Here is a 13,355-nt window from a genome sequence, read left to right as displayed (position 1 = left end):
GTGCATGCCTTCATTTGAAAGGACAGAAACTAGAGTTGTGTGTAGAAAATTGTCCATAGAAAGGAAATAAGAATGTGGATGGGAAAAAGCAACATCTTTATTTTCACTAACTCCTAACTACAATTTAGCATTTCTTTCAGTTGTTTAAAAATGTGATTCTGCCAAGGGGCCCATAGCCTTTGCCAGACTGCCAGAGGGGTCCAATGACACAAGAAAGGTTAAGAAATTGACTATTACAGGCAGACACTCATTACTTTATTTGACAGAGGTTAGCACGATAATCAGACGTGTCTCATTCCCAGGTGGTAAATCTGGGGCCTCTCTCTTTCCTTGTGTGACTTTCTCATATTAATGTCTCCTGTTTAATGTCAGATATTTTTCTTAGATTCCATGATGCTTTGAGGAAGCAAAGTTCTTTCTGAGTCACTAGAAACCCAACTCATTGGCTTTCCTGGTCCACTAAGGAATCATTTACATGGTTTGCATCTCTAGGGCCATTTTTGTTACAACAAAGCGTTGTAGAGTCTACTTCTCACTTTCAGACTGGTTTGTAGGCTACTCTTGTAGACCACTGCAGCTTCCGAGCCTGCATTCACCATCCTGTCTTCTCCCAGTTTCCTTATACTTTATGCCCTCTTTCTCTAAAAGAGCATCCTGTCCCCCAGATACATTGTTCTTATCTCTATCCCCTATAGCCTTTCTGGGAGTAAGTCTCACGAGTCTGGCATAGAGGTGATGGACTTTACATCCACATCATCATTCTGTTCCAGCCTTACATCTTGTGACGTTGTGTACATTAGAAACTTGTTAGGTGTAGCAAGTATTTTAGAGGGGAAGTTTTCACCATAGCTGCCTCCCAGGTGGCTTTATTATTTTGGATCTGGGGTTTCATCAAAGTGGGTGCTCCTTTCACCAATGCAGATCTCCCTGTTTTCATCCTGTGTGATTCTTATCCCTAACTTTCTATAAATTCTCCTTAGAGGATCTGCTATTTACATATAAAAAATGTTTACATGCCGCTTTACCCTTTATTTAAGAATATCATTATCATTGATCCTAAAGATGTTCACTCCACAGAGAGAACTCACTTTGAGAACTATGCTGAGTAAAAAAACCCTTAACTAAAGATATTTTACATAAGATTACTTCTAATATTTTTATATTCATTTCTTGGTTAAAATTTACATCTAGATAATGTTTTTATTTTACTTTTTTTTATGGCCTTAGACTAAAAATACCTCCCGACTGCACCACTGAATTAAATCATCATGCATATTTATTTCTTCAAAGCATTTTCGACAAGCATGATTTGGTAAGCTTTTAATTCTGATTTGATGTTTTATGGTAAATACACACATATGATTCTTTTGCCTGTGATTGGTAAATTCACGTAAGACAAGAAACTGATTAAACTCTTCAAATTGAACAATTAAAACGACTTTCCTGCTCTTTATTATCTTCTAAACTTATATAAAATTATAGAATACTTTTTCAGATTAGAATTACATTAGAAAATAGCTCATAGATTTTTCATAGAAGATTTTCTCAAGGGCATGGAAAATTTAGATTCATTCATTTGACTTTGGATATAGAAGCAGCAAGCGCTTATCTTAGAGAATTGCCCTCTTAGAGAACCACTACCTTCATTTTAATGTGTTTTCAGGATAGAGACTGTGCTTTGTCACCTGATGAGCTTAAAGATTTATTCAAAGTCTTCCCTTATATGCCTTGGGGACCTGATGTAAACAACACAGTTTGTACAAATGAACGAGGATGGATTACCTATCAGGGATTTCTTTCACAGTGGACGTGAGTATAAAGTTCACTTGTCTTGATTATAGAATGACATGTAGTTGGGTTTTTTTGTTTTGTTTTTTTGTGGGGCAATGGGGGTTAAGTGACTTGCCCAGGGTCACACAGCCAGCAAGTGTCAAGTGTCTGAGGCCGGATTTGAACTCAGGTACTCCTGAATCCAGGGCCGGTGCTTTATCCATTGTGCCACCTAGCCGCCCCCATGACATGTAGTTTTAAGTGATGTTTTTATAGGATTCATATCATTGCAACTTTTGTAGTTCTTCTGAAGTACAAGAGCATCTCAGTGGTGCTATACACAATTTGATACCTTGCTAATACTGTTCTGCCTTGGATAAGTGTTCAGTGCTGCCTGCTGTGCCCCACCACGCAGCTGCTATTTTAGGGACAGAGGTATTTAAAATAATTATTAATGGTGGGGTTTTGGGGGGGCAATCCAGGGATCCCACTTTGGAAAGCATAGTTTTTTGGTTTGGGGTTTTTTTGTTTGTTTTTTTTTTTTTGGTGAGGCAATTGGGGTTAAGTGACTTGCCCAGAGTCACGCAGCTAGTAACTACCAAGTGTCTGAGGCCGGATTTGAACTCAGGTCCTCCTGACTCCAGGGACAGTGCGCTATCCACTGCGCCACCTAGCTACCCCAGGGACAGAGGTATTTCAATAGACTCTTCTGCCTTGATTTATATTTGTCTTCTCAAGGGTGTGAGAGTTTCAGATTTTTCTATACCATGGAACTAGACTGAGCAAAGATACAACTAGTCATGAGAATAGGAAAATAAAGAGAATTTGTTAAATGCTTTTCCCTCTTCTACATGAAAGTGGACCTTTAAACAACACATAAATCTTTCTAACTTGGGACTGACAACTGTCACCTCATTTGTATGATATATTCTCTAAAATGTTTTCATATAAACACATTTAAAATCTAGATGGAAGATATACCCAGTAAGGACTGTAATCCTTTTGGTCAAAATTGAAAAGATATGTGTTGTCAGTATCAGCAACATTGTGATAGACTTGACTCTTCTTAGCAATACAATGGTCCAAGATAGTTTCAAAGGGCTCATGATGGAAAATGCTCTCCATGTCCAGAAAAAAAAGAACTGTGGAATCTAGATGCAAATTGAACCATACTGTTTCTTCCTTTTTTTGTTTTTCTTTTTTGAGGTTTTTCCCTTTTGCTCTGATTCTTCTTTTACAGCATGACTAATGCAGAAATGTTTAATGTGATTGTATATATATAACCTATATCAGATTGCTTGCTGTCTTGGGGAGGGGGGAGGGAGGGAGGGAGAAAAATTTGAAACTAGAAATTTTAGGAAAACAAATGTTGAAAACTATCTCTACGTGTAACTAGAAAATAATAAATAATAAAATACTTTTATGATATAAAAATAAGAAAAGATATGTGTTGTTCAGTCAGGACTGGTGTATATATATACCAGTGGTTTGTCATTTCCTTCTCTAGTGAATCCTTTTGTCAGGCAGTCTGATGTTAAGTGACTTGCCCAGTCGCCTCCAGATTTCTTTATACATATGAGATTGTAAATTTAAAAAAATCAAGACAGGGAAGATCCCCTTCGACTTTGAGGCCACTAGGGGGCGCAGAGGATTTATTGTTGCTTGGGTTTGGCGGCAGGCCCTCAGATGCTAGCAGCTGTGATGCCGGGCCAGGTACTGAACCTGTAGTTACCTCTAAGCTATCTCCCAGCTCTAAATCGATGATCCTATGATAATTTAATCAGAGCAGTTAAACCTAATGAGCTCTAGAGGATAATTCGGTCTTTTGTGAGAGGTATGTGCTATGTCTCCTCCTGTGTGCCAGGCATTATGCTAGGCTCTGGGGATAAAGAGACAAAAATGAAGCAATCCTTAGTCTTGGTACATATAATATACACAAGGTCAGTGAAAGGTCCTGGGGGGATCACGGAGGGCCTCCTGGAGGAGGTGGCACTGGAGCTAAGTTGGAGGAAGCCTGGGAGTCTAAGAGTCCCAGGTAAGAAGGGAGAGCCCAGAGGGCCTGGAGCCAGCCTGTGCAAGGGAGGACAGAGAATCAGCTGGGGGCCAGTTTAAGGGACTTGAAGGGAAGTGATGAACACAGAGATGAGAATAATGCCATTTTTATTAACTTAATGGGAAATGTGCCTTTAGAATAATTTATGAACTGAGCTATGCAGTAGCTTTGGGTCCTCATGTTAAACTGATGCGAGTGTCACTTGAGAGCAGAAGCTCCACTGCTTTTTATGGATTTTTCATGTGTCGGCGATAAGAAAAGATCCTGTTTTAGGTGTTGTAGAAATTGCTGACCTGCTTAGTGTTTGAAGTTTACAGAACACTTTACAAACAGCTCATTTGATCCTCAAACACATCTGTGAGGCAGGCGATACAAGATTTGTCACTCCTATTTCACAGATGAAGAAACTAAGCCTCATGGAGGTTGGCCAACTAGCCCACAGTGTCTGAGATGGGATTTGAACCCAGATCTCTACTCACTGTGTCTGTGTGTGCTTTTCATTTTTGTTACTTTGATAGGTTTGCTGTTGTCCCTGGGATGCTCAGAGGCCCCTGATCTTTCTTTCTCTAATGTTCCTAGGGGCTTTATTCTTTTAATACAAGAAAGCCATACTTTTCTGCACTGAAGTTTCCGGAGGCTTGTTTTGGGACATTTGGTAAACTTACATATTGATGTGTTATTGTTGCTAGTTTCTTTACTGTTTCTATTTATAAAGCAGAGTTTTCACAGTTTGATCATTTTCTTCATCTGTGAAATGAGAGGGAGGTTGGACTCACTGGCCTCTGGGGACCCTTCAGTTTCTGAGGCTGTGTTTCCCCCCAACCCACAACTTTATGAGAAACCAGCCAGTTATTCCTTATTTTACAGATGAGTAAGAGAGTGGATATATATAAAGAGCCAGATATATAAAGAGTCAGGAGAAAGACCTGGCTTCAAAGCCTGCCTTTGACACATAACCTCTTGTTAACTCCAAGCAACAGGTGCTGTTCTTCATTGGCATAGGGAGCACCCTCTGAGGGAATGGCTTGCATCAGTGAAATTATAAGTCTCTACCAAAACAAAATAAAGAGAAGAAGAGATAAACTGAGGCTTAGATTTGCCCCAAATGACACAGGTAATAATAAGCCATGCACTCAGACTTAGGTCTTCTTGCCCCTTAAATCCTGAGATCCTTTCTCTCCAGCCCTGTTCAGTCATTTTTCACTTGTATTCAACTCTTCGTGACCCTTTTGGGGTTTTCTTGGCAAAGATACTGGAGCGATTTGCCATTTCCTTCTTTGGTGGATTTAGGCAAGCAGGGCTTGTGTTATTTGCCCAGGGTCACACAGCTAGTAAATATCTGAAGCCAGATTTGAACTCAGAAGGGTAAGTTTTCCTGACTCCAGACTTGGCACTCTCTGCACTGTGCCACCTAGCTGCCTTACTCTTTACCCACTGAGTGGTTAGTAATCATGATCAAATGGTCAGCTGCCCAGCATCTATGGGAAGCACACATGTTCTCTGAATGATGTTCTCCTCAGAGACAGAAAGCAGGCTTTGTGGTGACTTCATTAAGGTTCTTGCTGTCACAACGAGAGGTATCAGTGTGGAGAGATGTTGGCTTGGAGTCGGGAGGGATTGCATGCAGAGCCCATCTCAGGCACTTGCTAGTTGCCTGACCTGGCAAGTCATTTAGCCTCTTGGCTCTTCGGCTTCCTCACCTGTAAGTTTAGGGGGTTAGGCTAGAGGGGCTGGATAGCTCTAAGGTCTTTTCCAACCTCAAATCTTAGTATTCTGATAGCTGTGTTCCATTTGACCTACTTTTTCTGGTCAGGGGCTATTTTATTGGACAGCTGTTTACTTCATTCTCTTTTCCAAACTCGAAAATACCTTTTTACAATGCTGGAAGAGAGGCTACATGGTATAGCATATTAGTTCTTAGCCTGGGGTTAAAAATGACTTCTTTAGTGTCACTATTCCTCTAACGGAAATTTAGCATTTCCTTCATTTATGAATGTAGGCAACAAACCATTCTTCTGAGAAGCAGGCCATAGACTTCACCAGACTGGTAAAGGGTCTATGACCCAGAAAAAAAGGTGGTGAATCCTTGGTATAATGGTCATAGAAATGGCCTTTAAGCCAACAAGACCTGGCTTCAAGTCTTACCTCTGACATAGGATCCATGTGATCCTATAAAAGTCACATATCCTCTCAGAGAAGGGCTGACCACTGTTGGCAGAGGAGTTTCCTCATCTGGGAGTTGGGTGATAATAACACCAACTCCAACAGTGGCTTACATGCCTTGCAGTGCTGTATGACTGAAAAAAGTCTGCAGAGCGGGTTGTTTTTCATAACAATATCAGCGTTGATTATCCCTGAGAAACAAAGAGGTTGTGTGATGTGCCCCCTGGGAAGTGGTGGGGCTGGGTCTCCTGCCTTCAGGCCAAGGTGGTTCAGGGAAGAGCTATAGCCGAAAGAGAAGGCATGTGACCCATCTGTGTTTGGACTGTCAGAGATTTGTGTCTATAGATGTTCCTTTAGCATCCATTCACTGTTTCTTTAACCTCCCCTTTCCTTAGGCTTACAACCTATTTAGATGTACAGCGGTGCCTGGAGTATTTGGGCTATCTAGGCTACTCGATATTGACCGAACAGGAGTCCCAAGCTTCTGCCATCACAGGTGATGATATGAAATTTGTTGGATGATCTGATGCATAAATCCCAAAGATCTAAGATAAATCAGTCTTCATTGTTCTTCCTGCGTCTTAGCTCTAGTAGCTTTTCCTCCATTTGCTTGTTAGGGTAATTCCTCTGTATTCAGAGAGCAGAGGAGGGTTAAAGTTGTTTTCTTTGGTTCCCGGTCTGGTCCCTGGGGTTTGTGTATTGTTTGTATTGGGCCTTTATCTTAGGTGCGAAAATCCCTTACGGTGGATGAGTGACCACATCACTTCCTGTTTTACAGAAGGCCAAATAGAGGCTGAGAAATGGTCTGTCATGTGTGTTTTTATTTGTTCATTTAGTAACGAGAGATAAAAAGATAGATCTTCAAAAGAAGCAGACGCAAAGAAACGTGTTTAGATGTAATGTTATTGGGATGAAAGGCTGTGGGAAGAGTGCCGTTCTTCAGGCTCTGCTCGGAAGAAACTTAATGGTGAGTTTTCAGCTTTTAAAAATGTGATGCTTATGTCTTTATGGATCCTTTTCATTCTGTTGTATTCGGTAGAAGAAGGTTTACTAAGACTCAGTGGCATATATCAGGAACAAAGTGTAGTGTAAAGCATGAGCAATCCTTCTAGAGTCGAACCAATCTGAAAAACACTGAATTAAGTCTTGTCTCTGCCCTAATCGTCCCCAGCATTTGTCTTCCTGGTTTCTTATCCCAAGTCCCACATGTGGTGAGCAGCTGGAAGTGTGCCAACCCCCTTTGGGTCTTTCATTTTCCTAACTGTTTTACAATGAAAGGACCCCCAGACTGTGGCCTTTCAGCCAGAAGGTGGCTCTGGAATTGGCATTTTCAGTAATTGATTTTTGGCTCATTGTCAACTATCACTTTATGTAGAACATTTTGAGCATATGCAGAAAAAAAGTCTTTTGTCCCTTAGATGCTGATAATGTAAAAGCAACATCATTTTCCTCTTTGCTAAGTGGCAAATAGTGCAGAAAAGAGAAGCCCTTTTATTTATAAAACTGTGCTTTATTGTTGGAAATGTAGTGGCATGATTTTATGTTGTAAATAATAAAAGATTTCTGTTCCACTTTCAGAGGCAAAAGCACATTCGTGATGACCATAAATCTTATTACGCAATTAATACTGTTTATGTATATGGACAAGAGAAATACTTGTTGGTAAGAAATTTTGTGTCCATTTTACCCATGAAGACTTGAATTTATTTCCCTTTGTCCAGTGCTGGGCTCAAAGTGGGAATGAATTGCCAATTAATTTATGGAATTATTAATTGTGACTAAGGGAGTGGGACTGCAAGGGAGTCCCTATGGGGTTTTCTTGGCAAAGATACTGGAATGGTTTGCCATTTCTTCCTCCAGTAGATTTAGGCAAACAGAGGTTGAGTTATTTGCTTAGGGTCACGCAGCTAGTAAGTGTCTGAGGTCAGATTTGAACTCAGGAGGGTATCTTCCTGACTCCAGGATCAGCACTCTATCTGTTGTGCCATCTGGCTGCCCTGCTTTCCACCCCACTTCAAAGTAGGTGATGTTATTATCCCCATTTTTCAGATGAGGAAACAGACCAAGTTTAAGTGACTTGCCCAGGGTCACACAGCCAGTAAGTGTTAAGTGTCTGAGGTCAGATTTGAACTCAGGTCCTCCTGACTCCAGGGCAGGTGCTCTATCCACTGTGTCATCTAGCTGCCCCCCTACATGCCTTTTAATGTAGAAGTGTAACTTCTAGTTTACAATGAGCCATTATCTATTTCCTGGTGTTTATATTTATCATTATCTTTCCTTTCAAGTTGCATGATATCTCAGAATCTGAATTCTTAACTGAGGCGGAGATCATATGTGATGCTGTATGCCTGGTGTATGATGTCAGTAATCCCAAGTCCTTTGAATATTGTGCCAGGATTTTTAAGGTTTGTAACTATTGTGTTCGGTTATCAGTCATGCCTATATGGAATTTGACAAAGCTTTAGTGAGCTGAGAACATCATTGTAGATTAGTTTCATTTCCTACATTAAAGATGGACTGTTCAGATCCTGTTTGTACTAAACAACACTCATGTTTGAGGCATATTCTTTCTGTAATCCTTTTGAAAGTAATGATGCCTTCCCAAGTTAGAACTGAAACAGTTACCCTTCCTATACGGATGCTCTTGAGTTTTCATGTAGCCATGATTTTGAGGGCTTTTCCCTTTTTTTCTTTGTATAGCAACACTTCATGGACAGTAGAATACCCTGCTTAATCGTAGCTGCAAAGTCAGACCTACATGAAATTCGACAAGAATATAGCATTTCACCTAGTGACTTCTGCAGGAAACACAAAATGCCTCCACCACAAGCCTTCACTTGCAATACTGCTGACGCACCGAGTAAAGATATCTTTGTTAAGTTGACAACAATGGCCATGTATCCGTAAGTACTTGCTATCCCTTATTTGCAGGTCGCATGGGTCACAGGGGCACTGCATGCCGGGGTCAGTCATGAGGGTGGAATGCTGCCACATGGAATTGATTTAGCAACAGAAAGAGATCTTTCAGTGAGAAAGTACAGATCAAAGAGAATACAATTTTATTGTTAAAGATTGGATAATCCACTAAAAAGCATCCCTTGTTTTAAAAACAAAGCCTACTGCAATCTATGTTTGTGCCTTTAAGACATGACCACACAAACCAAAAAGAAATTTTTCTTTGGTTTTTAACCAGTGTGTGAGAATTGGCATTTTTCATGTGTCCTTTCTTCATATGAACTTTTCTCCTACTGGTAGTTAATTGTCCATGAAAATAAGAGAAAATAAGGCAAGAGAAAGTTCAGTTTAATAAGCTGAAAAACCTAGTGTAGAGGGCATTTGAGCTGGATGAACGGTCTCCATTCATGACAATGAGCCACAATTTCATGTACATTTATGATACATTGATACATATGTGTATATATACACATGCACAGAACCTGTCACATTAAGTTGACTAATTGCTTTAAAATGCATGACTCAGAAGAGAGGTACATTCTGTTTTGCAACAAAATCTCATATTTTGGGCAGTGCGTTTCTTAGGGGTTTAAAGTGAAAAATTCACTGTTATATACATCTTATTCATCTTATTAGATCTTGACATTTTCTTCTTATGAAAAAAACGCGTTGTGATCGAGTAATAATCAGACATTACTGTTAACCAGGATTGGTTTATCTTCCCCCCCATAAAAGGATAATTTCAGAAAGTTAGCATGTTGTAGATTTGAAGTCAAATAATTGACTTTTCAGCCATTCCACTGATGCCTTAAAAAAACAAAACAACAAACCCTTAAAGTTGGAATTACTTTCTAATGGGATGAAAAGTCATTCCTGGTAGTAGAAGACTTGTATTTGTACAATTTACATGGCATTATTGCTTTAAAACATATGCATATATACCTGCAGAGAAGATCATTACAGAGACAGATTCTACTAAAACATTAGCAACATGGATAGAGTAAAGAATTTGAGGAAAACAGTGTCTTTCTTTAAAAAAACAACGAAACAACCCACTACTTTATAAGTTTATTTTTCCCCTCTGGTGTCCCAGGGATTTTATTGAATTTTCTTTCAAGATTCCCAAATGTCTTTTCTTATAATACTTTTTAATATACTATAATCATGTAGAAACGCACTGCTTGGTAGAACTTATTTCTTGGTGTATGCTGGTTTTTTTTAATACTGTATGTTTTTAACATGTTTTTAAATGTATCTTTTTATGTAGATTTGCATTTTAAAATGCATCTCATAGCATTACATGCATGCATGTATATATATATATATATATATATACACACACAAGCGTATATTTGAAAAATGTACATACATTGAGACTTGTTCTGTGGTTGATCTGAAGCTCTTCTCCTGAAGCATCTTGCTGTTGCTAAGCACAGTCTGCATCCTGCCTTTCTTGATAGGTAGAGCTTTATGTATGTTAAAGACTTAGATTCAATTTATAAAATCACAGATGGATTCCAGTATGACAGCTGGTAATGGCTTTAGTATCAGTGCTGTGTTCATCCTCACAAGTCATGTTTTTCAAAGGGATGTTTTGGTTCTTATTGAAACTTAACAAACATTTTTTTCTCCATGGGATACTGCTAATCTTCCCTAACCCTCCCAGCACCATCTGCCACGCCCCCTCAGCCCTCACCAGCACAGCCACGTCGTCCCGCTGAGAAGCCTCTGGCAATGCTCACAGGTTGCCAGACGTCGTGGTTGACTGACTCCCAAGGGGCCCCCCTTCTGAGGCAGGATGTGGGGACCTGTTCAGGTATTGCATACTGACCGGGCCTGAGCAACTTTGGCCTTTGGTCATATGGGTTGAGGTGCAATGAGTTGTGCCCTATGACTCTGCCAAATTGTTCCCCTCCACTTGAAAGGCCCTTAAATTAATTTCCTTCCTGATTTCAGTCGGGTTCGATATTGCCCCTCATTCCTTAGCTAGAATCCCAGGTGCTGCCTGCCAGGTGCAGCAGCTCCCAAGCTTCAGTAACCCCACAATGGGGCTTCAGGGGGTAAATTGAGGGTGGAGGGTGGGATTCCTGCCTCTCCAAAAGTGGATAGACTTGTCTTTTGTTGTCTTTTGTTCACCAGCAGCACTTACTCCTTCCTGATTTTCAAGCATGTGTGTGTGTGCTAGGGGAGGGGGAATTGGAGATTATTTTAAATGCAAACAAAACTTTGTCCCTATTGGCAGATTATGGTTTGTGTTGTTTTTTTTTTAATTCTGATGAGGGTGCCATCTAACGCTGTGCAGACACTAAAAACCCTGCAGTAATAATTTCTTCCCTCCACCCTCCCCCAAGCAGAAGTTTTGACCTGTGCCCTTAGGCCTTATACCTGGGTGTTGTGGCCCATCTGGTCGCCTCAGGGAGCTTCATGCTCTGCACAGCTTTAGTTCGCCCTTAGCTGCCCCTTTCCTCCATAAGTGTTGCTGATGCCTTAGTCTCTTTACAACAACAACAACAAACAATTGGCACAGCCCCGCGGTGCCTTGTTGGTGAGTAAGAACTCAACTGTGTCCTTCTGTGTGTTTTCGCAGCCATGCCCGGTTACGCTGTCTGTGCACCTGCAACAGGTGCACATTCTGCATCTGTCAGAGCTTCCTCAACTCAGACTTGCTGCAATCTGTAAAGAACAAACTCTTCACGGCAGTTCTTACCAGGTCCTCGCTTTATTTACTGCCTGCCGGGCATTCTATTAAAAATACCAAAGAAAGAAAGTAGATACTTTTCTTTTTAATGCAGATTTTCACTCCATAGCCACCACTGATCAGGTGACTAGTCTTAAAATGCAACTAATCGGCACTAAAACTCTCATTGTGCTGAATGGTGGTTTGTACTTCAGATTTGAGACCATCCTTAATAAATTCTTAAAGATAAGAGATGGATTTGGGGATGCTGTGAAGGAATAAGAAAGGAAGATTTGGGGTTTTCTGCTTTAAGGAGGCTGATGTTTTTATTATTTTTTAAAATATTGAATGATAATAGAGAGACTGGAATAAAAATATATTAGAAATGTTGAAAAGTGAAGACACCTAGAGTACAAAGGTCACAGTGATAGGTGGTATTTTATTGTATTGAGCTCATTCAGACAAATTAAAATGTTATCCAAATGACCTTACTAATGTTTATGACTTATTAGATTTATCTAAACTAGTGGATGTGTTGTGAGGAGAATTGTAGCTTCCTAAATAACCTCCATTCTTGAAGCTAACTGATTGGCTTTGACTCCTGAGCAACATAGCGTCTCCCATTGCCTGTACTAAGGACCCAGAGTAACATGGGAAAGGGATTTCGGGGCCAACAGGGCCGCTTTTTGAGAGTCGTGTTTTTATAAGTCCTTGTCTCCTTGACACAGGAGAGGTGCGACTGGATTGTTTAACAGAACAGCTTATTCCCCCACAGAACCCTGTCCCCTTCAGTGCAGTTACTCTCCATGTTTTTACATTTGCTTTAGCAGCATTGCCAGGGACCAGAAATGCATTTGGAAACCCTCTTATGGAACATCTCCAGGCCTGTGGTGCAGGCAGATCTTGCTCCTTTGATGATAGCTTTGTTGTGTTTGTTTGTTTGTTTGTTTTAAATAAGCATTCAGATGTTGTTCAGAATCAAGTCTGGTAAATAAAATTGCAGTCAAGCTGAGTCATAGAGAATGAAATGTGACCGCCTTATTACTAGTGTAGCACTTCCCAAAGAGAAGGTCCAGAAGTGGTTTAGACCATGGTGACTGATGAAATATCATTGGATTGTAAACATTCAGTTAGTTTTGCTTAAAAATTCATTGTATTACTTTATTGTGACACCTTTATAAAACATTAGCTGTAGGGGGCAGCTAGGTGGTGCAGTGGATAAAGCTCCGGCCTTGGATTCAGGAGTACCTGAGTTCAAATCCGGCCTCAGACACTTGACATTTACTAGCTGTGTGACCCTGGGCAAGTCACTTAACCCCCATTGCCCCGCAAAAAACCAAACCAAACCAAACCATTATTCTCTTGGTTTGGTCAAAAAAATGGTAGTGGGGACAACTAGGTGGCACAGTGGATAAAGCACCAGCCCTGGATTCAGGAGGACCCAAGTTCAAATCTGGCCTCAGACACTTGACACTTACTAGCTGCGTGACCCTGGGCCAGTCACTTAACCCTCATTGCCCTGTAAAAACAAACAGACAAAAATGGTGGCTCAAATTCAATGATTCTCTCTCTCAGGGGCTCCATATTCACAGGCTCATTACAAATCATGCTCTCATTTAGAACAAGAATTGCTAATACAGTGTCCTCCAGAGAAGGTCGTTTGGCCTCTGCCTGCCCAGATCTAATGACAGAAACCTCTTGTAGTCGTTCTGCCACCAAATTACCCTGGAACTCCTT

At 40.5% G+C, this 13,355-nt stretch overlaps 1 protein-coding gene across 4 annotated transcripts in view; it reads left to right on the top strand.

Moving 5' to 3' along the window:
• The window catches only part of RHOT1 (ras homolog family member T1), a 69,030-nt gene that overhangs the window by 44,496 nt on the left and 11,179 nt on the right, over positions 1-13,355 (top strand). For 3 of the 4 annotated variants that reach the window (XM_043964280.1, XM_043964279.1, XM_043964277.1), the window contains exons 12-19: positions 1,228-1,312; positions 1,664-1,809; positions 6,382-6,482; positions 6,823-6,953; positions 7,565-7,648; positions 8,272-8,391; positions 8,687-8,889; positions 11,529-11,651. In XM_043964280.1, the coding sequence (XP_043820215.1) occupies positions 1,228-1,312; positions 1,664-1,809; positions 6,382-6,482; positions 6,823-6,953; positions 7,565-7,648; positions 8,272-8,391; positions 8,687-8,889; positions 11,529-11,651 (993 nt within the window). The remainder of the gene's footprint in view (positions 1-1,227; positions 1,313-1,663; positions 1,810-6,381; positions 6,483-6,822; positions 6,954-7,564; positions 7,649-8,271; positions 8,392-8,686; positions 8,890-11,528; positions 11,652-13,355) is intronic. The other variant, XM_043964281.1, reaches the window with a different exon arrangement.

This window comes from Dromiciops gliroides, chromosome 4, assembly GCF_019393635.1.
Source record: "Dromiciops gliroides isolate mDroGli1 chromosome 4, mDroGli1.pri, whole genome shotgun sequence".
Taxonomy (NCBI): domain Eukaryota; kingdom Metazoa; phylum Chordata; class Mammalia; order Microbiotheria; family Microbiotheriidae; genus Dromiciops; species Dromiciops gliroides.
This window is presented reverse-complemented; position numbering and strand designations above follow the sequence as displayed.